The sequence below is a fragment of the Heloderma suspectum genome, chromosome 7 (genome assembly GCF_057233095.1).
Source record: "Heloderma suspectum isolate Gila_16-S chromosome 7, 16-S_ref, whole genome shotgun sequence".
Taxonomy (NCBI): Eukaryota; Metazoa; Chordata; class Lepidosauria; order Squamata; family Helodermatidae; genus Heloderma; species Heloderma suspectum.
In genome coordinates, this window is record NC_139464.1 from 78,763,183 (window position 1) to 78,790,169 (window position 26,987).

The window sequence follows — 26,987 nt, forward strand, 5'->3', positions numbered from 1 at the left end:
CCATTCACCCCCTGGCCATATGCTATCAGTGCCTGCCCTGAGAAGCTACTGGCTGTGTAGGTAGGGTAGTTTCTGGGAGCTGGGTCTTGGACCTGAAGGAGAACCCTTTCCCCCTGGTCTGCTTCAGAATTATAGATAGGGAGCCTTGTCTGCATTGCTGTTGCCAACTCCCCACTCACTCTTACTAGTTGTAGCGCTTGTTATCTTGTGAAGGACAGAAATTAGCCACCTGTTGATGGAGCCAAGGAATCTTACCCACATTCACAATTGGTCTCAGTATTTGTCATTTAACTGTGTTGTACTATATTTCTGTCACAGCTTTCTGTTGCAGGCACTGGTGGTGGCATTGGGCTAGGGGCATGGTAGGGGTAAGAAGGGGTGGAGTCTCCACTGGAGGATGCCCATATGATCTTGGTGTGACACTTCAAGACTCCAGCCCAGTTCAGGGACTGGCATGCCTGCCACACATGCAAGTCACAGGATGGGCCTATAGAATCAGTTTGGACTGTGGTGGGCCTGAGAGTCCCGCAACTCCCATAAACTCTATTCCAATACCCAGGCTTGGATGGAAGGACAAGTCAGCAGCAGGGTTGCCCTATGTCTAGAACCTTGTTTTATGCTATAGTGAACTCTGTGTCCATTTTTAACCCTCTTCAGCCTATTCTGAAGTAGCTATTCTTCCCATGCCTGCCTCACTCCATGCTGCTGGCACAAGTAGCTGGAGATATACTTAAGAAAACCCCTCTCACTGTAAATTAAAAAAGACAAAACGTTCATAAATATTAACAGCATTTTGAAAAAGGCTTTCCCCTTATTAAAACAAATAATTTTTCAATGATATCTTTCAGAGTATCTGAAATGGAGGAAGATTATCCCCTCTGTTTACTGTGAGACATGCTGTGTTGTTAACTGTGCATGTGAGGGAATCTTGGACTATAAAATGTATAAAATTAGCTGTCAGTTTTAAACATAAAGAAGATCATCTGAAATTTAAAATGGGCATTAAGACTCTACAAAATAAACAAGACCACTCCAAACTATGTGGCCCTTGAGAATGAAACTCCTAAAAGTGTTATTCCAGGGATCTGGTCAGTACTAGTGTGGGATGTTTTATTAACCCCCTCCCCTATGATCTCAGGGTTATTATATTACCTGAGAGGCAGTAGAAAGAGCCATGCTGTAGTGCACTAGTAACATGGAATGGGCACCTACAGCACAATCCTATACATATTTACCCAGAAATAAGTCTCTTTAAGTTCAATGGGGCTTGCCCCCAGGTAAGTTAGTATGGGTTACAGCCTTAGTGTTCTGCATAGGTATGATATGTTGACTTGGCTGGAAGACGTTACTGGTTTTCTTAACATACCATTTTTGTAACGTACCAATCTCAACGGTTTTTAAATTAGTCTAAATAAGCCAATGCGTGTTTAATATATTCAATGGCAGGAATGGAGGCCTGCCTAGGATGAAAAGCACACCTAGATCATAGCAGCCCAAGGGGAAACAGGTCTGCCTGAAGTAGTTTTACAATACTGTTGCATAATAAAGAATACATTACAGGAACAGCATGTTACCACACTGCAGTACCTCCCACACTGACACAAGCTAGGAACAGGCCCTTAGAAACCTACAATAGAGATGAAATATTGAATTCTCTTGACTTACACTGTAAGAACTAGAATCTTTTATTTTCTTAAGCTGATTTCAGTGAATTGATTTCAGTCAGAAAAAAATGAGTATGTTCTGTATTGTTGTAACTGTAACTACTAAGAGCAGAATAAAGGAATATTTTGAGTAGATGGATCTACAAGAAAGTCTCAGGCCTAGAAAGCCGCTTATCTGAAGTCCAAAGTCAAACTGTACAGAAGTACTTTAATATTAAAGATTAGGCTGACAGAACATAACTGATAGTATTAGTGAGATATTTATAGTTACAATAAACATACATCTTGTATATCTCAGCCTATATAAATTTCACATACACATATATAAATATACGTGTGTGTGTGTGTGTGTGTATTCCCTCACTGACTGAAACTATAAATGAACATGCCACCTATTTTGCTTCCTGGGAAGGCTTCAAATCAGAAGTCTCCTTTTGGTACATTTGTAATTTCTTTGAATGCCATAACCTTCCATACTGTTGACATGTAAGGACTGCAAAACGTTTCTTCTTTTAACCTAGCAGGGACGAGACAGAAAGTGTGACACCCATGAGGGTAGTAAGGAAAAGAGCCTGAACAGTATTTTTCCTTTTCAGCTGATGGAGGAATTTCTCCCCTTGGATATAATCACTGAGAACCTGTTCCAAGATAAAGTTCCACCAAAATACAGTAGGGATAATATCAGATATTTCATACCTAGGTCAAAGGGCCAGCTATGTAGCCAGAGACACACTATGTTTTTAATGATGAGTCTGAGAGAATCCTGGGCTGCATTATTGACAAAATTAGCTGCTATTCTACAAAGCATGTGTGTCCTCCACTTGCTTGAAGATGAGCTCAATGTCTTTTCTCTTATTTCTTGCTCCTTTTGCAGCCAGGTTAATAAAGTTCTAGAAGCATAGGCAGAATAAAGGGAAACTCTAAGCTGGGCTGCAACTAAGCTGAATGATCTCTTGACTGAAGCCCCCATTTTTCTATCACTTGGATTCTTGAGAACAGGTCCCTCAACACTAGAGAGACATGACTTAGCATTCCCACTGCCATATATACCTTGGGTAATGACTCCCATAATGAGCCTTTATCTACTGGAAGAGGATACAGTTTATGCAGAATTGCTGGAGCTACATGTTTTACATTGGGGTTATTCCAGATTCTATGGATTAGCTGAATGGATAGGAAGGGATGTGTACAAGCTCCCTACCCTCTTCTACTTCCAATGAGGAAGCAAAGGATATTTACCCATCCTCAGGAGATGACACATCCTCCAAGTCTCTGTGAAACTTAGGTTTCTTTTTGCAGAAGCCACAAGTTCTTTCAAAATGTCCACACCTTCAGATATTGATATATGGGACTGGTGTCTAGTTGCTCCAGGGGCAACCACTGCAGCTCCTGTTTATGATGTTTTGGGATACATCACTGTAGAAGGTCCACTCAGTGTGGTAGAAGCCATAGTATTTTTTTGGCACAGCACAAGAATCCTTCAAAATGATAATAACTTCAGGTAATACAACAGACCTTATTGGTGAATTTTTGTCAGATTTTGAGGAACTAATAATTCTACTAGCAGCAGCAGCTCTTACTTTCTTGATATGGGACCTGTGGCTGTCTTCTGAGCTGGGTCTACTGTGTGGCTTAACCACTGCTGTAGAGAACTGCAGTTCAACTCTGGTGAACTGATATGAGGAATGCTCTCCTACCTGAGAATCTGATTCTCCATCCAATTCTATTATTTGTTGCTGCAGAGTGTAATATCTAGGAACACCCTCAGATTGCCATTTAGTCAACATATTTTTCCTCCAACAGAGTGAAGGGGAGATGGAATTAACCTCTAAGTGGTCTGAAGAGTGCCCGAGAGGTCTCTGATCTGGTGCTGAAGGATTGATTTCCTTATCTTCTGCATAAGTTGGCTCTCTCAGACCACACAGACACTGACTGGGTTCAGACATCATGCTGTGGCTTGCTGTGGGTCATTTAATCTATGGTGAGCTGTGGCAGCTGCAGGCACCAAGTTGCATATCCATCACCCACTTGGGATTTGTCATGTCATGCAAACCTGGTGAGTGCTAAACAACCCTCACCCAACCCTAAAACAGACCATTGGTTATGAGAGAATTGTTTACCCCTCGCATAACCCGTGTTTGCTCGGTTTGCATAACACAACAACCCCCAAGCGGGAGTTACATATTCAAAATGATGCCTGTACGTCCTCCACACACACTGCAGCCTCACCATGGGTTAAATAACCCATGGTGGGCTGTCATGTCATGCAAACAGCCCCATTGCCTTCGTAAAGACAGGGTCTGCTTCAGGAAATGTGGTGACATTGCTACATTTTCTCTTTCTTCCTTTGTCCATTTTCTTTATTGTCCATGGAGACATGGACCTGAAGTGATGGAAAAAAGTTCAAAATGCTCAAATTCGGGGGGGGGGGGATGGAGAAAAACAAAAGATGCCCTCAAAGACATTGCATTACATTTTAGAGTTGCCTGAGGCAGCATGAACCATGGAATTGATTGACTGTAGCAGTGCTGAGCTGCACAGAAGGTACGACTCATGATCTGTGATTTGAATATTTGCTTGCATCTGCCTTGTCTCTAAGAGAAAAGAGGCAAATCCTATTACCACCATATGGCACAGGAACTCATGTCTCAAAGGAGATTTTAGAATAATGAATTAGATGTGTAACTTCTTTTTAATACTTTAGGTATTCTGGTTCATGCAATTATTTACTTAACCATACAAACCAACTGACAACGGAACAGGTGATTTCACAGATTAACATGCTAGTTATTTCAAGACATATACTGAAATCCTTGCTTAGGTCTGACATGACTTGATGTTCATATCTAGAACTGAGTTGTCCGACTCATAAAAACCTTACCAGAGAATTGGCAAAATTCTACATGACTATCAAGTAGTCCAACAAAAAGGTTTCACAAGTACAAGTTGCATTTGAATAATTTCCCTTTGTCAGTAACTGCCACTACTCAATTGCTCTAGGCCAATGTTATTAGCCCATAGTTTTTAAAATTATTAATGTTTCCCAGCAACACTGAAATAGAAAAACTAATAATCTTTAAAATGTTCTGCACTGAAAGAGTCACAGAATAACACAGAAGCTACTCTTTGGTATTCAGAATAATACAATATATAGCTTATTGGAGGAAATAAATACTAATTTCCTATAGATTAAAGTGTTACAAGAATATGCTGAACTCATTAAAAATGACATTACAAATGAGAAATAAAATTGCACCACATAAAACTAAACATACATTTAAATATGATACAACATAAAACATAACACATAGCGCTAACCATTTAAGAAAATAATCCTTTCTTGTTTAAACCCAACAAGTTGGATTAAAACAGTAACATTATATTAAATTTATATTGCATACTGGTACTATTATAAATTCACTAATTTGAAGAGCATGCTTTTGTGTGGCAAGGCATGCAGCTAATTTGTTTTCTTTAAGAATGCTGAACTGGCTTTTTAAGACAGACAAGAACAAACTGCAGCTACTCTGAGGCCATTATCTGTATCATATGTGTTGAATTTGTGATGAAGTTAATCTTTTGCATATCAGTTAGCTGTTATTTTTTTTTTGTCAAGTGAGATGCCTAGAATTTGTCTATAAATGATCACTCCACTACAAAGGCAAAAGCAAAATCTGAGTAATACTGCAGTCAACTGTATTTTTACTTCTAAGTTTGGATTTAACTCAGGACATTTATATGCTCTGCTTTATTCCTGACTTTAAAGGAACAAAGCAGAAAGATTAAACTGCAAGAAAAAAATAACACATGAACAACATCCTCCTCAGAATTCACAATGAACACTGGAAGCACATATACCAGAGATATGAATGAAGTAAAACTCTAGATCCAATTTTGTTTTAAGTATTGGGATGTCAATACAGCAATTTGGATCTGTATTTTACATTTCTGGTTGATCATAATGTACGATCCTAAGATTCCCTACTTAGGCTGCAACCCTTGCTCGCTTATCTGGGGGTAAGCCCCACTGAACACAGTGGTACCCACTTATGAGTAAACATGTAGAAGATCACATTGTTAGAAAATGAACTAGAGGCTGTGTGGGAAGTCTGTGAGGGAAGAAGGCATCCAGAGCAAGGGTGAAGCGCTACCACTGCTGCTCATCTGGAGAATATCTATAGCAATGGTGATGCTGCCATGTCTTCCCATGCCTTCTGCTATGCTGTGCTTTGCCATAATTAGCACATCCATGGTGTTTCAAATTCTTCTTAGAATTAAATGAATTATTACTTATCTGATAACTAGATGTGTTGATATCTACGTCTGTGAATTGAACAACCATGGCAATGGATGGCAATAGAGCCATCAATATGTTTGCCTGTAACACCAACATAATATTCTTAATGTTGGTGTGACATTATGTATGATGATGCTGAGTTGATGAAACTATTAATATAACCAATGTTAAACACTACTGAACAGGGTGCAACAAGCCTTATGCACAGGTTGTTATCTCAAATCTAAGTTGATGTGACCAATAAGAATTAATATAATCACTTACCTGTATTCACCAAGAGTTCCATCGTCTTCTTTCATAGGCTGTATTTCTGGATCACCATGAGCATCCTCCTTTTCTTTCACTAAAACACACAAATTGGTATTTTAAAAGAATCAGTGGATTGAATTCAGACTTAGGCATGCTTAGAACAGCCTCATTCAAAACAATGGGACTTATTTTAGTCATGCCTAATTTAAGTCCCGGAGAAGACTCTTACGAGTCCCCTGGACTGCAAGGAGGTCAAATCAGTCCATCCTAAAGGAAATCAACCCTGAGTGCTCATTGGAAGGACAGATAATGAAGCTGAAGCTCCAATATTTTGGCCACCTAATGCAAAGAGAAAACTCTCTGGAAAAGACCCTGATGCTGGGAAAGACTGAAGGCAAAAGGAGAAGGGGACGGCAGAGGATGAGATGGCTAGATAGCATCACTGATGCAATGAATATGGACTTGAGCATGCTCCGGGAGACAGCGCAGGACAGGAAGGCCTGGCGTGCTATGGTCCATGGGGTCACAAAGAGTCGGACACGACTGAACGACTGAACAACAACAACAACAAATTTAAGTCCCATTGATTTCAGTGGATCTACTCTAAGCATAATTAAATCTTGATTCAGTTCAATAAATATTGGGATTAATTGTGAATTGGCAAAGAATCCTGTAGGAATGGATTCCTATATGTGGTAAATCTGATCTAATGTTGAACCAATCCAATGATCTGGCTTGCTAGCAGACACAACCTGATACCATGAATACTTCTTTTAGAGCAATCTGTGTTCCAAATCCTTCACACTTCTTTACAGCACCTAACTGAAATGGGCCATGAAGTGGCTATCTTTCACATGTTTTCTCAGAGTAATGGTGGATTCACACTCTCACGTTTATCCCACTTTTATGTCTAGTCTGTTGGATGGCAGCTGCAGAATCAGTTATGTATTAGAATCTTTCAAAGACAATTCTCAATGCAAAAGTACTGCAGAAATTTCTGTGCAAAGAAAAAAAATAGGTTGCATTTTTTTCCTACTGACTCACTGATCAGAATAAGTTGAAAAATTGTTGCTGTCATCACTGCCAAGCGAAACTGATTTCAGATTCTAAGAGTTCACAATAATTCCTTAAGTGGAGTCAATATAAAATTATATTGACTAGGATTCAAAGAGCAGCACAATTAGTTCTGCATGCCCAACTAGGCTTTTGGACATGTTTCCTGAACAGCAGGCCCTCATGTTGAAAAGGAAGGAAAACTGTTTGTGATATTTATTCCTTTATTTATCAAATTTATATCCTGCCTTCCCACTAAAAATAGTGTTCAAGGCAGCACAGAAAATATGGCATAAAAGCTTGCTGTTTGAAGTGAAAAAGTCAAAAATCCCGCAGGGAATGCCAGTTTCAGCTCCTTGATTTGGTCATTAAGAGTAGAGATGATATTAAATTTAAATAGAATTAAATATTTTAATTTATACTGATATGACTCTTACCTGGATATTTTCCACCTTTATTTCTCCGTATGAAACAAACAATCAGCAAAATCAAGATGAGAAGAGCAACTGCACACATAAGACCAATGAACCATCCTTGAGTAGCTATGTCAACCTGCCGACTTGCCTTTGCTAAAAAATGGAAAAGATTATTATACTAAAACATCTATTGCATTAGAGGCATTTTATGCACACCAATTCCATAAAACATCTTATGCATTACTTCTGCACCACTATAGGATATATTGTTTGGGAACATTTGACCACTGAATGCATTCGGAGTATGATCCATTTGGAAGACATCAGTTATACCCATTGGATTCCCCTTCATGTCAAGGACACTGCAACAGGATTTCTAGTGTAGATATATTTACAACTTTCTCAGACTATACTGGGTTAATGTACTGTGTTTTTGAAAGAGAAAAGAGTGCTTTATAAAGGTAACAAATGATTCTAAGAAGCTTTTTGTTCCTTCTGTACAAAACCCAAAAGCTAACCTTAAACACCAACCTAAATAGTGATTAAAGTATATGTAGAAACTTTGAATTTTAAATGATTATAATATTAACATAGAAATAAAATAATAATTTTTATTTTCTTAATAGGTTAGAGAAATCTGGGGTTTTCCAGACATGCAGTTATGAGGAATTAAAAATTTAGTGTCGAACGTTATAGGAAGGCATACACTTTTAACATTCAACCGTAGTATGAAATTTCATGCCTGCTAAACAAAACAATCCATGCATAACACATACTAAATATATAACAAGCAAAGGTGGTAACTTACTTATGCAGCTTCTGGTATTTGCATTACTGTATATTCTACTAAGGAGTATAGATTACTAAGAGCCAGTATTGTATTTTTAAATTACATAAAAGTTTGTAATTGTGCTACACAAACTGTTTGCTTCAAGCAGATTGCACATTTTTCTGATGAATACAGAAGCTGCTAGTACATGCAGATCATATAAATCTGTCCCAGTGCACTTGCTTAAAATGAAATAATGCCTTATGAAGATATCCTTTTAGAGACCACATAACGTGTTTTGTGATAGTGAGTCTAATTTGGGGTTTCAGACCATGTTCCCCTTTTCTCTCATTTGATCTACACATGTTTATTGGGTTGGATTCAGAGTTCCTATGAGTGGAACTTTGCTTATGGGATGCTACTGCTGGAGGAAGTGGTGGGGAGAAAGCATAAGAACATAGGAATAGCTGTTCTGAATAAGACAAATTGCACATCTAGTTCTAGCATTCTGTTCCCATAGCGGCCAATCAGATGCCTATGGGAAGCCCACAAACATGACATGAGTGCAATAGCACTCTCCTGCTTGTATTCCCCCAAACCCCAGAATTCAGAGGCATACCGTCTCTGGAACTGGAGGTAATATACAGTCATCATGACTAGTATCCATTGACAGCCTTATCTTCAATGATTGTTACCAATTCCTCCTTCGTCTTGCAGCCCCTTGAAAAGCTGATCCAGAGGGCTGAGGGACCTTCCAGAGCAGCCTGAAAGGTGGCACAGGATGAGGGGATTGGTGAAAATTGCCTTGCCAACTCAACTTAGAGCCTCTACTGGATTTCAGTCCCTTCCATGAGACGATGGGACACTCTTGATCCAAGCCATTGTCGTGAAACAAGAATTCAGATGCTGAATTATTCCACAGAGTTTGAGGGACACAGGAATGTTGTCAAGTGAAGTTTACTTCTGAATAGAGGCAACATAACCCTTACCAACCTGCCTGGTCACTGAGGTCATCAGAGGGCATGTTCCTCGTGGTTCCCATGGACCTATGGCCTGATTGGAGTCCACCAGGAGAAGAGCCTTCAGTGTGGTGGCCCCCTTTCTTTGAAACTCCCTGTCTCTGGAGATCAGGCAGGCACCAACACTGGGTTGCTTCTAGCACCTCCTGAAAACAGCATTGTTCCAGGAGGCATTCCTAAACTGACCAGCCACAGTTCTTATTGGCATTTTGTTTATAAAAAGCATAATTTTAATATGGTGTTTTAATCTTTTTATCCTCTTACTATTTTACCTTGTATGTTTGCCGCTCCGAAACCTGTTTTAGAAATGGAGCAGTATACAAATGTTGTAAATAAATAAATTAAAAAACACATAAGTAGCTCTCCAAATCTCTCTCTCTTTAGATTGGTTTTCTGGGTTTCCCAGAAACAAATCAGGAAAACCCAGGAAAAAATGTCCCAAGCCAATGCAAGAGCTCAGAACGATTTGACCTACCAGCCCTTTGCGTCCTTGTCCATCTCTTCTGTCCTATCACTCCCCCAAATGCATTCCCCACTCTTCCCTTTGCTTCCCTTCCCTTGGTGACAGGACAAAAGCTGACAGGGAGGAGACGGGAGGGTATTTTCTCCTTCTATAACTAGCCCTTTCCATAACTAGAGGTGAGAAGGATGTAAAAAGCTATGAGAGATAGCTATGAGAGATACAATTCTCACAAGGAAGAACATACCCATTATTGTTCCATAATATTCATAATATACAGGATGCACATCACATAGTGTAGACTGGCTGCACTAAATCAGCTGTAGCCTATATAACTCTCTGCAGGAAGGATGTGATATTTAATGTAGAGGTCGTTCAGGGACTGGTAAAGCCACCAGTTTTGAATAAAGTTTTGAATGTTTGGTTCTGCTGGCAGGATGAGATATTTTACGGAACTCTGGTGTCCAATTTTAGGTGTGAAACTAGAGCTCTATTTCTCTCATAACACAGGTCAGGATATCTATTGGCTTCTGCAGGAAGAGCCAGTAGGAAGCTCTTGTGATGTTCCTAGGATTTTGTTTTAAAATTCTGTACAGAATACTACTGCTAAAATTTATTCAGCTTTACAATAAACATAGAATGTGGTTGGGGAAAAATCATTGAGAATATACAGCATTTGGACAATTAAATCTCGACCATTCTATTGTACTAAGTTTACCTATCAGTTTTGTAGGAATCATTTAAACATTTAACCCAAGTCAGATATAGGTAAGTCCACTGACATCACATCAGTTTTTCTATCATATCGTACAATGTTTCTGATAGTAATATATTAGTAATATATAATATTACAAAGCATTACACCCTCTAGTCCAGAGATGTCCATGTGCTCCCCTACCAAATAAATGATCAGTGCTATCAGCTCTGGTTGCATTGATGACCTGCTAGGAAAGAGGAGAAAGATATGTGTGCCTGGAATTAGTCTTCTACCTCATAGTTGGTTGGTTCTTTCAGAATTGACCGTGCTGACTATAGGTTGGATCCAGAATTGACCCTCCAGGAATAGAAGAGCACCTTTTGTTGGTGGAGGGAAAATGGATCCAATGGCGCCTCGATTCCTTCTCCTCACTGCAACCTCCAGTGCCACCTTGAATATTGTTCAGGAGGTCCCTCAACCCTCCAGAGCAATTTTCCAGGGTATAGGGGACTGCAAGGGGAGGGAGGATTGGAATAAATCACCTTTGTCCCTTCTAGTGAAGTGGAATCATTCAGTTTGTGGAATTGTGCAGTGTACAACTTGGGATCAAATTCCTTACGTTCATTAGTACCTGAACATGTGCTGAATGCAAGGGGTTTTTCATGGCAGAGCCCTCTATTTTACACACACAGGAGGATTGCAAGTAGAAGAGCAATATGTACTGCTTCCACTCATATACCATCCTTAAATGATCATGGCACATGGTTTTAACTTTTTTAATTGCCCTTTTAACTAAATGCTTTAGTATCTTCCTGATCATTACTTTGCCTTATATTTATCCTTGTTATTCTGTTTACTAAAAATCATAGTGTACATGCAATTTATGAAACCCACAAACAAAAGTGTGCTGATAGCACAGCCCAGAACACTTCTATTAACAACAAGCTTTATGAGAACACTACTCAACATGAGATTCCAGATATTTATAATGAAAACTATACACTGTTTTAATAATTAACATTCACTATTTTATAAAGATAATCTGATACAAAGGGTCCTTGTTTTCTGGTTTACAGAAGATTCTGTACAAAACATTCCTAATACCATATACATGATTTGTTCTGTGGCATCTTTAGTTAAACAGAACATCAAATTTAATAGATTTTTTGTTGATCCTAAGTTAGAAGACACCATCGTGAAAAACTGGGTTTAATCTCCTCAGATGCAACTATTCTTTTACGCTGTTTCTGATCCATAATAAATAATGTACTACCCAGAAACAAAGCATGTCAGCCTTAAAAAGTGCCCAACAAAAGGAGCCATGAAAAGTGTATCTTTTGTTTGAAAAAAGATGGCAAAGTGACAAAGAGAACTTACAAGAAGAAGATATTCATGGAACATACCAACGATGTGCTGGTGTGGCTATGAGACACATGTTTTAGCTCTACTTCAGGAAGCAGAGAACAAATTCAAATATTTTGATACAACACAACACTAGTTCAAAGTTCCAGCACTTAACACATCACAATTCTGAATGCAAGGCAGAATTGGTATGGTGTGCCTCACCTGGACCTGTCTCAAACACAGCCTCTGAACTCCTAAAACCAGAAAGACCCTCAGCACCAACCCGGACTTTATAAGATGTTCCTGGTGTTAATCCTTTTAACACAAAGAAGTTCCGGGAACCATTAATATTTTCTTTTTTCAATTCTTCTTCGCCTACAAGATTTTTAGGAACACAACATATTGGAGTGTTTAAATTCACTCTTAAATAAATTCATGTTTACATTTCTTAATGTCATTTGGCAAAATTTAGATTTCCCTCTCAAAAATATTTTACTGTTACTTCTTAACATGCAATATCTAGGTAAACCACAATCTAAATACTATCTCATTTTTGATCTGCTAAAAGAAGTGAGATGGAATTAACAGTTAGAAATTGCCATGAAGATGTCAACTCATCACTGGACTGGATTATCATTTTGTTTTCTTGAAAATATTTTTTTCAAGTCTAAATATTAAGAGAGATACATATTCTATTGAGATTTTCTTTACATTTTATTTAATTGCTCCACTATTCATCAAAAGAAGGGATGGGATTCACTCCAGATGGAAGGAATTTGGCTGGCTTAATTCATTTTCAGTTTCTGTCAGTAGCTTATCATTTTCTTGGGAGTGAGAATCTCTACATTCAAATTTTTGTTCAGGACTGATAAAAAGTTGGTATGTGCAATGTCACAGGGTCGCTCTGAAACTCTGGGCAGTATCCAGTGTGACACTACCACCAATGTAAATTTTGTTGTGTTAGCTCTGTTAGTGCAACACCAAAAGCTTTTGCTGGTGCAATGGTTTTTCAGGGAAACCTGTCATACCAGCAAATGTTATTGCCATTGTGCTAGAGGTCCTTTACACTAGTGCAGTGTAATTTATACTAACAGTAGTGTCACACTGGATACTGCCTCTTAACTGGGGGCTTGTGATGGTGTTATCCTCCATCTCATGGAAGTGAAACAGGCATGTCCTGACAACTAATGACGGGGCAACCACGTGCACTTTCATGGGCAGACCACAACTGAATGAAGAAACAGGCACTTTTTGCCAGCATATCATCAAGTACTTGACTTTAGGATGATAGCTGTGTCAAATTGCTCCCCTGAAGATGGTTACGAAATCCTGCTTTCTAATTTGGATAATATCTAACTAGTTACATATGGATTTGATAGCTCAAAAATCTACAGCTTCAATATACTGTAATTTAAAGCATACTGCAAGGAACATTTTGCTTTGTAGCTTTTCAAACAAATACTTCTAACTTATTTTGCATTAATGAAATTTTAATAACATAATATTCTGGCACAACCAATATGCCTGTGTGCAATAAGACTGAATGTATGCCATGACTAGCAGCTTTATACACTTTTGCCCAAATCAAGCTAGGAGAGCATTACGTGCAAAGAAGGAAGGATTCTTTGCATATATATACAGTTGGATGGGGAACCACCACTTCAAACAAGTTCTGCATGAGGGGTTCCCTCCTCTAATCCAACAACTGAAGCTGTGTGTACTTTTCAAAACAAAATTCTGCTGATCTGCTTCTTGGGAGGGGCAATGGGGGGTTGATTCAGTCAGGCCTGCTATCTCTTCCCTACCAAAGAGCAGATTTGTGGGAACTTAGCTTCTTTCAAAGGACTCTGTGCCTAGAGCTGCATCAGATCGATGCATTTTCCTTCAAATGGGGATATTTGAAGTTTTCTTAATGTTGGAAATAAGTCCTAAAATAATACAATGAAACAATGCTATATGTATTTTTAGACTATTAAGCAGCACTAATTTAGAGAAAAGCTCCATGTGTATTACCTCTATGTAATTCATATTAAAAGGTTGTCGTTTGTTTTGAAAATTTTTGAAAAGTCAATATTAGGCCATTTTCTATTATTAAAGTATTTTGAAATATATTACAGCATTTAGAAGAATTCAATGAAATGTCTTCTTACTGCCTGCTACACCATATTCAACATAAATGTTCTCATGAACTGGACCCTCATACTCCCAACTGATATTGGCATAGGTCTCAGCCGCAGCTGCCGTAACATTTTTGATCCTTGGATACACTGGTTGCACTGAATACACAAGAAAGACAGAGCAAAATATGAAAGGCTGCATGCATCCAATACAAACCAACTTTAACTACTTTACTAATCTGAATCTTATGAAATTATTCTTGTTTTCATCATGGAAAAAGAAATGGACTTACCGTGAGTTTCCATTTGCAGTGATTCTAGGGTGGGGCAGTCTTCAGTTTAGAGAAAGTACCTCCACTCTGCATGGAGGCATGGTCCTCTTGCACATGGCACCAAGGAGAGAAGCGTCTTTTCAGCTCCAAGACCAACATCAGTGCCTGGTTAAGCCCCTACCATGAATTGACAAGAGTATCTACTAACAGTATTGAACAATAACTGGGAAAATATTTGTAGTTAACCTTATCACAATGAATAACAATGAGAAGGATAAGGTGGAAAGGAAAGATCATCCCACTGGAGACAGTTCATCAGACTATCTAACCACACTACAAATATGTGTAGACTTCTCAGAATATAATTGAAGTTTTTCTCTATGCCTATCTATTGGCATACTGCCCCACCATGGAACTAAAGAGAACGGGAATACACAGGCAGTCCAAATTTCTTTCTTTTCAGTGGACCTGAGGAAAATTGCCGAGGAAGTTCAACACAGTCACATTTAACTTCAAAAGAGGAAACTTCTCTAAAATGAGGGGTAAAAAGGAAGTTGAGAGGGGGAGTCAAGAGGGTTAAATCCTTTCAAAATGCTTGGAGGGTATTCAAAACCGCAACAATAGAAGCTCAGCTACAAGTCCAAGAGGTCTCCAGCATGGTTAACAAGCAGTATCAAGTAAGGTATTAGAGAAAATAAGACTTTGTTCAGAAAATAGAAGTCTTGCCCAAATGAACACAAGCCTGCACAGAGGCAATGCAGGCAGGCAATAAGAAATGTAAAAAAGCAGTTTGAGAAGCATACTTCATCAAGGCCAACAATAAAGAATTCTTTACATATATCAGAAGCAAGAAACCAGCTAGGGAGGCAGTTGGACCATTGAAGGACAATGGAGTTAAAGCAGTAGTACTAAAGGAAGACAAGGAGATTGCAGAAAAGCTGAAATAATTATTTCCACCTGTCTTCACAGCAGACGATATAGGACTGATACCTGTGCCTGAACAGATGTGTTCAGGAAGGGAGTCTGAAGAACTGAGGCAAATAGTGGTGACGAAAGATGAAGTTCTCAACCTTATTGAAAAATTGAAAGTTAATAAATCACCAGACCCAGTTGGTATCCATCCTAGAATTCTTGGAGACCTCAAATGTAAAATTGCTGATCTTCTAACAAAAATATGCACCATGTCTCTAAGATCAGCCTTTGTACCAGAGGATTGGAAAATGGCTAATGTAACACCAATTTTTAAAATGTCTGTTCTGGGTAAATTGGTTGAAAGCATTATTAAAGATAAAATTAGTAAGCATATAGAAGGAACAGCCCCACTGAAAAACAGTCAACATGGTTTCCGGAAAGGTAAGACCTGTCTCACTAACCTTTTAGAGTCCTTTGAGAGAGTCAATAAACATGTGGATGGGGGTGATCCAGTAGACATTGTTTACTTGGACGTCCAAAAGGCTTTTGACAAAGACTCTCACCAAAGACTCCTGAGCAAATTTAGCAGTCATGGAATAAAAGGAGATGTCCTCTTATGGATCAGTAACTCATTAAAGGTCAGAAAGCAGAAAGTAGGAATAAATGGTAAATTCTCCCACTGGAGGGATATAAATAGTGGGGTTCCACAGAGATCTATATTGGGATCAATGCTTTTCAATTTACTCATAAATAATCTGGAATTGGGAATAAGCAGTAAAGTGGCCAGATTTGCTGATGACAGCAAATTATTTAGCGTGCTTAAAACAAAAAGGAATTAGGAGGAGCTCTGAAAGGATCTCTCCAAATTGGGAGAATGAACATCAAAATGGCAAATGCGATTCAATGTAAGCAAGTGTAAAGTGATGAACGTTGGGGCAAAAAATCCAAACTTGAAGTATACACTGATGGGATCTCAGCCAGCGGTGACTGACCAAGAAAGAGATCTTGGTGTTATAGTGGACAGCTTGATGAAAATGCCAACCCAGTGTGCAGCTGCTGTGAAAAAGGCAAACTCCATGTTAGGCATAATTAGGAAATGCCAAGATCATACTGCCTGTCAGGAGCACCCTTGCTGCCTTCTGAAATCTTCAAGTAGCCAGAATCACAGAGACCATAGGGCTCTTTTCCAAGGCTTTATTTCCATTCAACCTAATGATGCTTATAGATGCTAATTGCATGAGCCTAATGAGGGAAACTTTAGAGAGCTGCCTACCAGAGGTTTCTAGCCTTAGTGAAATCAGTTGTTGATCTCCGTTTGGAGGGCAGAGGCAGGAAACTTCTGGATTTAAGGGCTAGGAGGCGAAAGTCCACCCCTTTCCCATGGGGCATCGGGGCGCAGCTGTTGACGTCGCGCCAAGTGGGCTGAGTGCCTCCTCTCAGTGCCCTCCTTCTCCCACTTGTCCATTCATCAGCGCCTAGCGTCCCAAAGCTCCAATTGTCCCTCCCCCTGCCTGCCAGGGTCACTACCACTCTCATGAATGTGAGCAGGGAGGGACTCTCCCTCTGGCGGCACCTCTGAACAGCGCATGGGTTCCTCTCCCACCATTTCTATCTCTTCCTCAGAATCAGAACTGCTTTGGGGCTCTATGGGCTCCGATCCAACCCTGACACTGCCTTTATACAAATCTGTGGTGCAACCACACTTAGAATACTGTGTACAGTTCTGGTCACCGTCCCTAAACAAAGGATATTGTAGAGCTGGAAAAAGTGCAGAAAACGGCAACTAAAATGATCAAGGGGCTGGAACATCTCCCCTATGAGGGAAGGTTACAACATCTGGTATTGTTTAGCTTACAAAAAAGGCAAGTAAGGGGAGACATGATAAAGGCGTACACAATTATGTATGGTGTGGAGCAAGTGGACAGGGAGACATTTTTCTCCCTCTCTCATAATACTAGAACCCAGGGTCATCCCATGAAGCTGACTGATGGGAGATTCAAGATAGATAAAATGAAGTACTTCTTCACACAGTGCATAGTTAAACTATGGAATTCAGTTCCACAAGAGCTTCACCACACCGCACTTTTTATCCCGCAATTTACCGGGGCTTCTGCTTCTGGATTCTTTCTGTGATTTAAATCAGTTTTTTACACAGCTGTTTTTTTTTCTTTACTGAATAACGCTACCAGCCATTTACACTGCTGGGTGGAGCCTGAGGGGATGTCCTTGCCTTCCCTTTTCAGTTCTAATCCCTATCTTGTTTTCTTCTGAGTAAAGGTAGCCACTGTGGATGAAACAAATAGGACTTCCTTGGGAGTAAGCCCCTGGAACTCAGCAAGACTTACTTTCAAGCAAACAGGTGCTAAGGCTGCCCAGCAGTCTCCTGGCTATCTGGATGAAAAACCCATTGAATTCAATAGCATGTTGTTTCCTGCCACTACCTGTTTGCCCAGAAGCCAGCCTCGATCAGATAAAGCCTGCCAACGTGTGTGTAAAGGCACAAAGACACTGGAGTTTTGAGAGAATGTGAGGCTGAGACACAGAGAAAGGGCTGAGGCTGAGCTGGAATGAAAAAAAGCATTTGGGATTATCTCCTTGCTTTGCCTCCTATGGGCAGCTTGTATTTCTATAAGTAAACTCAACTATTATAGATCCCCTGAAGTCTCCAGCGATCTCTTCCTGCAAAGAAAACCAAACCCTGAAGCTTCTTGCCTTGCCATTCGGAAAGTGGGTAACGAGTAACAATATTATTCGAGTGGGAGAAGGCAGGGTACCGTTCTGAGGAAATGGCTTACACCAGGGTGCAGACTGAGCCCACTGAATTCAATGGCCTGTCCTTCCCTGTCGCTGCCTGTTTGCCCAGAAGCCAGCCTCTATTGGATCAGCGAGGGGTACAGAGGAAGTGCTCTCCCCCCTGTCCCCGTGTGCAAGTCAGTATTGCAAACAGGAAGTAACACTTTTCTTGCAGGCAAGAAGGGAAATGGAGGACGAGCCAAAGTGCCAGATGGGGGGTGGAGGAGGCAATGCTACTCTGCCACACTTGCGGACTCCCACCATGTTGTGCTCTGCAGGCAACTGATGGCAGAATGCCAAAGAGGCAGGGTGGCACTCCCACGCCATCATCGTCATCATAACTGCACCCCCAGCAACCACCCACAAAGCCGCTTGCGCCATGGCAGAAATATGTGGGCAGGTGGTAGCGGTGATGGCGCGAACTGAAAAAAATACTGAATTTTCCCTGTCCATAAATATAACAGAATTTCACAGGGAAAACAAGGTGAAGGCGTGGAAGAGCTGCTGGATGATAACGATGCTGTGTATTGCACATGGGAAATACAAAGAATGGAGGACGACAATTGCATGAAAAACTGCCCGTGTGGAGAAGCTCATAGTGATAGCCACCAAACTGGATTGCGTTAAAAGGGGATTGGACAAATGCATGGAGGATAAGGCTATCAATGGCTACTAGGCTTGATGGCTATCTCCTACCTCCAGTATCAGAGGCAGTATGCCTATGTACACCAGTTCCTGGGGAACATGGGTAGGACAGTGCTGTTACACCCATATCCTGCTTGTGGGTTCCTGGTTGACAGCTGGTTGGCCACTATGTAAACAGAATGCTGGACTAGATGAAACATGAAATGTGGTATGGAAGAACCTAGTTCCCCTAGCCTCGGTTGTGATCCTTGTCTTTGCTTCTACTGATTTACCTAAGTGGCAATGGCCATCTTTCCCCATCCTTGTGCTGGTGGCTTCATTTTTCCTTTATAAGTGTGGGATATGCAGCCTTCACAACCTTTCAAGGTCAACCCCTCTGACAAGCTGCCAAATTCAGAAGAAATAACATCTTGTATCTCTTTGGGCACAAGGTGTTTAAAAAATCTTGGGGTAGCATGTCGGCCCTCAGGCTGGAGCATGAAAGATCAAACTGCCTTTGAAACCAGTGGTTGCAATCTCACATGAATCATGGGATGCCATGGGATCCAGCTAAGTGACAAGAGGACAGAGTCACTGTGGCCAAGCCACCACTAAATTCTTCCTCCTGGCCTGAGATGGGGAGAGGAGTAAGTCAGGTGTGTGGAGTGGCACTCGGTAGTTCCTTGAAACTCAGTGCTAGTTGCCCTACATTTTGCACATTGGGGGTGGGTGGGAGGAAGGTGCAAGACAGCCAGGAAAATAGAAGAGAAAGAAGATCGACCCACATGATTTTTTTTCGGGCTTTAGGACTGGAGTTCTCTCCCACACCCAACAAAAAGGCACTAGGGAAGGGAAAGAAAAATATATATAATTTTTTAAAATGTTGTAAAGCTCAAATGATTAGTTGTGCTAGAACTGTGCTGCCTGCTAATCAGGCAAGGCAGGTCTGGAAGCTGAAGAAAAGCCCCTCTTCTTCTTCTTTTTTTCTTTTGGCAAGAAGATCTTGCCTGATAACCAAGTGGAGGTTCTGAAGTGTGCCCCATTCTGGAACCACTATAGATTAGTGTATCTAGGATTAACAGACATTGTACATGACTTTAGGATTAACAAACATTGTACATGAAGTGGTAGGAAGCATGCCAGTATACTATAAAGTGCAACTAAGAATTTAATCCTATGCAACTCATTTGAGAGTATGCCCCATTGAATTCAGTGGGACATTTCCAGATAAACAGGCATAGGATTGGATTGCATGTTGATAAACTCTACTGCTCAATTAAAAGGCCAGATACTGGAAATTACTACTTAAATCCATTCCTAAAGCAGACATGCTAAAAGTGGAGATATTTCTACAGGTTTACAAGAAAATCTAAAGACATGCAGGCACATGACTTTCTAGTTTCATGTTATTTTTTAAATGCCAACATTTCCTTCCAGTAGTTTCTTTCTGTGCGATGTTGTGTTTCAGCTGTTTCCATGGCAGTTTATATTGATAAAATAAATAGTAATACCCTTATAAAATGTTGGAGGTACAGTATGCATGACAGGGGAGGTTTCAAAATGGTTCTCTAATCCTTCATCAGACAAAGCAGGAAAGAAGAAAACAAAGAGTGAAAATATTTTTACACAGTAAAAATGTTTCAAAAATCACAGTACTATCTTACCTCTTAAATAAATAATACATGCAAAAGTGAACATCCATGCAGGTTCTTTTAGAGACATTACACTTGATACAACAGGAGAGCACATTACAAAAGGCAAACAGGAACATAAAAGGCACAATTATTTTATAAGCTACCTTGAAAGGCTAATCCCCCACCATCCTCCACCATACTGAATAGCATAGGAGTTTTCTTAGGGCTGTGCATGGACCCCCTGATCCGACTTGGAAGCCGCTTCAGGGCTTCCGAGGCAGGCCTGATTCTGCTCGGGCAGATTCTGAGGGTCCCCAACTCTCTTCGGCCTATGAAGCCAAAGCGGGATTCGGACATCCGAATCCCACTTTGGGGGCCCCAAGACCCCACCCAGCCCCCAGCTCCTTACCTGGGCCCTTGTTCTGTGGGGAGTGGTGGGGAGGCGCCACCATCAGGGGAGCCTCCACTGCTGCTGCTGCTGCCGCCGGGAGAGCCACTGCCGGCGCTGCTGGAGGAAGCCGCCAGGGAAGGCGCTGCCGGTGTTGCCTGTTGCAGCCCGCCAACTATCTGTTATGCCCTCTTTGCAAGGAGGGAAGAACAGGCGATTGGCGGGAGGCACCAGCCACCTGTCAAGCTGCATGGCCTCCTTCCTTGCATGGAAGGCGGCCATGCAGATTGGACAGGCACGAGGGCAGGAGTGGTCCTCCAACCAGGCGCCCTCTCCTGCAAGGAAGGGAGAGGGCGCAGTTGGAGGGCAACTCCTGCCTCTGCTCAAGCCTTCATGGGTTCCTTGCTTGCAAGGAGCCCATGAAAGCTTGAGTCAGGCAGCGGAGACAGGAATCGCCTGCCAACTGAGCTCTCTCCCTTCCTTGCAAGGATGGAAGGAGGCCTGGTTGGAGGATGACTCCTGCCTCAGCTCAAGCCTCCACGGGTTCCTTGCTTGCATGAAGGCTTGAGTCAGGCCAGCAGCAGTTTGCAATGAGGGCAGGCTGCTGCCAGTGCCTCCGGGGGAGCCACTGCCGCTGCCAGCTCCTAGGCCCTCCGGAGGTGCACCGGCAGCCATCTTATTGTTCCAGGGAATGTGGGGAGCCATTTTTAAAATGGCAACTCCCTGTATTTCTGGGAATATAGGGAGTTGCCATTTTAAAAATGGTTCCCCCCCTCCGAACAACAAGACAGTTGCTGGCTCACATCCACAGGACCCAGGTAAGGAGCTGAGGGCATGGCAGCTAGACCTCCAGATCACAGCAAAGCTCTTCGGAGTGACCTGATTCACTTCAGGCCCCCTCCGCCTTGACTCAGAGGCAGCCCAAAGCATCCCACTTCAACTCGGAACTCAGGCCAAAGCGGTGCACAGCCCTAGTTTTTTCCCCCACCAAGCACTGCTACTGTGCAGCCACCATTCCTATTAGTGGAACTCATAAGAAATCCCACTGAAGGCCCACTAGAGAAGATTTTATAGTTGTAGTGCATGGCGGATTACATTTATTTTCCGATTCTGTGGTACTTAATTCATAACATGGTTTCACAGTTCAAACATTCAGTATGTGAAACCTTACATGGAGAACAAAATACCAAGAGATTCCCACCCCCAACCCAAAGCAATGCTGAACGATTTGTCAGTGGAAAGCTTCAGAGTTTTACATTTTTACATTTTTGTTTCAAAAAGCAGAGCTATATAAATTCAAAGTATCTTTCATATATCTGGGATGCCACTGTTGTTGCTTTTTTCTCTTGCCCTGGTGCTGAAATACTGAACAGTATGCACAAAATCAACTTCTGAGCAGTGTGCACAATGAGGCAGAAAAATATTATTTGCATTACTCTGGTCCATAATCCAAAAATATAGATAACATCACAACTAGGGAAACATAGCATGCTTCTCTTGCCTTACTCCAAACCAGCAATTTGTTCAGGCTTATTCCTTTTTGAATTTAGATCAGTTCTCTCTGATTTCAGTATTCTGTACAACTGCAGAACACACCTCAAGATTCGGGAGGAGGGCATGCCTTTTCAATTTTCCTTGGGTTGCTAAAGAGATTCTGGTTTCTAATAGATTATCAGTTTGGCTTTATTTACTGAAAAGTTATAGCCTATTCAGAAAAGAGGCAGCAAAATCTCTCATCTGCTCTGCCACAATGTCACCCCGGATAGCAGATTTGTGATTTTTATTTTATTTATTAAATTTATTAATTGCCCATCTGGTTGGTCACCCAGTGATGCTTCTAAAGAAGCAGAATGGGAAAAGAGAGATCTGGACCATGAGGCAAAAGCTACCAAGACGTTCTCCTGCCTAAGCCCCACTGAAACAAAAAGGAGCTATGCAAGAACATAAGAGTGCTTCTGTGCTCCTTCTGTTCTTTTCAATGAGACTTGTATGCCCAGGAGTGTGGCTCATGTTAACTACTGGAGGGAGAAATGCCATTTGGATTTCTCATCTTAGGCAGCAAAGCAGCTACTTCTAAAAATCTAAGATAGCTACATTTATTTACAACATGTCTATAATCACTTGTCCTTAACTAGGTTAAAAATACAGTTAGGACACAATCCTATGCGTGTTTAGAAAGAAAAAAGTCCTACTATTCCCAGCATTCCCCAGCCAACTGGAGTGCTAATGCAGTGAACCTTCTGTTGGGAATATTGCAACCTCATCTGCAAGTTACTGGAAGGGGCAATGTTGCAGTTAGTTAGTTCATGGGAATTTAGGCCACCGCTAGCTTTAGGATCTCTGAAGCCTACAGTATGGTTTCCTGTGATTTGTTCCTTTTGCTCCTCTCCTCTCCTCTCCTCTCCTCTCCTCTCCTCTCCTCTCCTCTCCTTCCTTCCTTCCTTCCTTCCTTCCTTCCTTCCCTCCCTCCTTCCTCTTTTTCTTTGACCTCCACCATTGCTGGGAGTTGTGGTGTTTGTTCTCTCGCTCCTGCCTGAATAATAGAACACTTTGTGAGTAAACTATTTTACCTTTGCTTCACCAAATAAGGGTATGGGCTTCTTTTTAGCCTTGTGTACACGTGGTACTGGTAAACGCTCATTCTGTTCTGTCTTTTGCTTTTCTCTGCTAACTATCTTTCTAACAACAGGCATCAATACTAAATAATTCCCATCACCTTCATCTTCTGTGTATGTGTGCATAAATAAATATCACAGAATTGCCCTATGTCTTCAGTAATCTCTTTCTAAGTAAACGGAACCTAGGTTAGTGCTGTAGTAGCTCATGAAACTTCTCCAGCTCAGGGTGCTTGTGCATAACAATAATAATTGCAAACTTATTTCCCATTATGTGCTGGCCTGAGCAGAAGCCCACAGGGATCAATGCCACGCAGCAAGAGGCAGGGCAGCAAGGAGTCAAGGCACCCAGGAGCGCTCCTAGTGAGCAACTTGCTCCAACAAAGTCTGAGGCCAGACTGAAGCTTTTTATGCTACAGTCCCCAGACTCCACCCTTTCCTTCAGAATGGAAGCCTTAAAGGGACAGGCCCCTGGCTTGTAGCCTAGCACTCCTCCATCTCTCCTGGCATGCTGCTGGCATTGGCACATTGGCTCCCTGGATTGTGGGGCTCTTGTAGATGAGGGTGCTGGTCTGGTGCTGGGGATAGGCTCAGGGGTCTCTGGCAGCTCTGCAGTGGTGCTCAAACCTGGATTTTCTTCTGTTGGCACCACTGGATCTTTGGCTTCAGAGTCCATGTCACTGCTGGACTCCTGGGTCATGACACCGCCCCCCCCTCCCATGGACTCCCTCTGATGGGCCTGAGTTTTTTAGACAGTGCTTGTGGAACTGCCTTACCAAGGCTGGGGCATGCACATCGACAGCATTTTCCCATGAACGATCTTCAGGCCGGTATCCCTTCCAGTCTATTAAGTACTGTAAACATCCCCTATGTACTTGTGAGTCCAGGATCTGGGAAACTTCATATTCCTCCTGTCCCTCAACCATTAATGGTGGTAGTGGTGGTGGTGGTTGGTGCCTGCCAGGATCTGTATTTGGGACAGCTAGTATCAAGAGAGATCAATGAAACACTGGGTGTATTTTCATGTTTGATGGGAGCCGGAGCCAGTAAGTGACAGAGTTGATTACCTCGAGTACAGGAAATGGCCCTATGTATTTGTAATCAAGTTTACTGGAGGGATGTTCTGTGTGCAGATGACAGGTAGACAACCATGCTTTATCACCAACCTCAAGAGGGTTTCCAGCCTGCCATTTACAGTCAGCATAATTTTTATACATGTCCTTGGCATGATTTAGTTGGTCCCAAAGGTCTTCTTGGATAGCTTTGAGTTCTGACAGAAAGACATTAGCGGCAGGGACACTGGTGGAGGAGGTGACATCGGGAAAATAATGGGGCTGGAAGCCATAATTGGCAAAAAATGGAGAGTGCTGAGTTGAGACATTGTACTGTTATAGGCAAATTCAGCTGTGGCCAACAGGTCTGCCCAGTTGTCCTGCTGATGTGATGACTAACATCAGAGTTATTGCTCCAGTGTTTTGTTAGTTCTTTCATCACTTTGAGGATGATAAACTGATATGTCTAGTAGGGTTGCCAGAATTTTGAGGTGAACTGGGTGCCCCAATCTGATATAAAATGAGTGGGAAGTCCATGCAGACAAAAACCATTGTGAAGGAATAGAGAGGCAGTTCCTTGGGCACTTGGGGAGGTAGATCTGTGATGAAATCCATTGTCAGCATTTGCCAGGGTCCTGTTGGGATGGGTAGAGGTAGTAACAATCCTTCAGGCTTGCCAGTGTGATCTTTAGATCTGCAGCAGGTCTTGCATGTCCCCACATAATTTTGCACTGTGGCCCCCATTTGGGGCCACCAGAAGGCTTGTGAGAGTCACCAAAGTGTCTTATACACCCCAAAGTGTTCTTTGGTACGAAGTCATGGCAAAGGTGTAACACCTGCTTCCTTGCCAGCCCAACAGGAACATAGAGCTGAGAATTTTGATAGTCATCCCTGGATAACTGCAAAGCCTGGATGGGCTTTTCCCTCCTGTGGTTCCTTAAGCCATGCAAGGGCACATGGATCCTTTTGCTGATGAGACTAAATCAGTTATATGAGCTCAGGATCCACTGTGGCTGGAAAATGTTCAGGTTTCAGGATAGTTGCATGGAGGGTTGCTCTCCCTTAAGATATTCTGGTTTGCAGATTAAGGCATCTGGTTTCCTGTTTTGTGAAGTGGGTATATAAGTGATCCGAAAATTGAATCAGAAAAAGAAAAGTGCCAAATGTATCTGGTGCTGAGTGAGCTTGTGTGCAGTCTGTAAGTGTTCTAGGTTCCAATGGTCAGTGAGGATCAAGTCTGGGTGCCCTCCAAGTGATGACGCCAGTCTCCAAGGCAGCTTTTATGGCCAAGAGTTCCTTTTCCTATACTGTATAACTGTGTTCAGGGGGAGTCAATTTTCAGGGGAAATAAGCACAGGGATGTGGAGGGCCTGTGAGTGTTGCCTGTTCAGATAGAATAGCTTCTATAGCTATATTTGAGGCATCTGTTTCCACTATGAACTGCAGTTCATGCACCAGTATTGGCGCCTTGGTAAATTTCTGCTTCAGCTGGTCAAAGGCATGTTGGCCTTGGAAGTTCCACTTGAATGGCTGATGGACTTTTCAAGATATACTGACAATAATAACTGGCAAAGCCAAGGAACTGTTGCAGGTCTTTACACATCTTTTGGACCTGCCAGTCCAAGAGAGCTTGGATCTTAAATGCATCCATCTGGACACCTAGAGGGGAAATCACATGATCCAAAAATTCTACAGTGATCAGATCAAATGCACATTTTTCTAATATGGCATATAGATGGTGTTCCTGAAGTCACATCAGAATTTTCCTGATGTGTTGTATATGTTGCTGGGGTGTCTCAGGGTAGACCAAGATGTCATCCAAATAAATCACCACAAACTGGTCTAACATTCATAAAATGTTGGAAGCATGCATTGCACTGTCTGAAGGGCATTACCATATATTCAAAGTGCCCATAATGGGTTCTGATGGCGGTCTTCCATTTGTCTCCTTCTTTAATGCATGCCAAATTATATGCCCCTTGGAGGTCCAATTTCATAAATACTGTGGCTGTCCTCAGTCTCTCAAAGAGCTTTGGCAGTGGATAGCGATTCCGGATGGTGATAGCATTCAGGGCACAATAATCATTTCAGAGGTGCAGTTCTCCACACTTCTTTTTTACAAAGACTACTGGGGCAGCAGCTGGGGAAGTAGAAGGATGGATAAAGCCCCACCTGAGATTCTTATCAATGAAGACCTGAAGGGCTGCAAATTCAGGTTCAGACAAGGAATAGAGGTGTCCTGTTGGTATCTTAGCCCGAGGGAACAGATCAATAGCACAATCATATGGCCGATGTGGTGGTAAAGTGTCTGCTTCTATTGGGCTGAAGACATCCTGGAAATCACTGTACTTCCCTGGGAGTGAAGGGCTCAGTGAAGGAGCTGGTGTTGCCATCATAGTAGCCGTTGTCAATGGTAAACAGTAGTAAGATGAGTTAAAAACCAAGGTGCAGGCCTGCCAGGAGATGGATGGGTCGTGTTGAGCCAGCCAGGGAATCCCTAACACAAGTGGGAAGTGAGGAGTCCAAACCACATTGAAGACCAACTGCTCCCTAGGCCCTTGGGTCCTCGTTTCCAGTCTCCTGGTTTCTCGTGTGAATGGACCCAAGACCAA

The 26,987-nt window shown here is 41.8% G+C and overlaps 1 protein-coding gene across 33 annotated transcripts in view; it reads right to left on the reverse strand.

Annotated features, from left to right (window-relative positions):
- NRCAM (neuronal cell adhesion molecule) overlaps positions 1-26,987 on the reverse strand; it is a 218,278-nt gene that overhangs the window by 11,138 nt on the left and 180,153 nt on the right. For 20 of the 33 annotated variants that reach the window (XM_084810731.1, XM_084810745.1, XM_084810725.1 and 17 more), the window contains 2 exons: positions 7,701-7,832; positions 6,226-6,304 (listed from right to left, as the gene is read on the reverse strand). In XM_084810731.1, the coding sequence (XP_084666857.1) occupies positions 6,226-6,304; positions 7,701-7,832 (211 nt within the window). Of the gene's footprint in view, positions 1-6,225; positions 6,305-7,700; positions 7,833-12,190; positions 12,344-14,118; positions 14,245-20,197; positions 20,261-26,987 lie in introns of all 33 variants that reach the window. The other 13 variants (XM_084810717.1, XM_084810713.1, XM_084810723.1 and 10 more) reach the window with 2 other exon arrangements.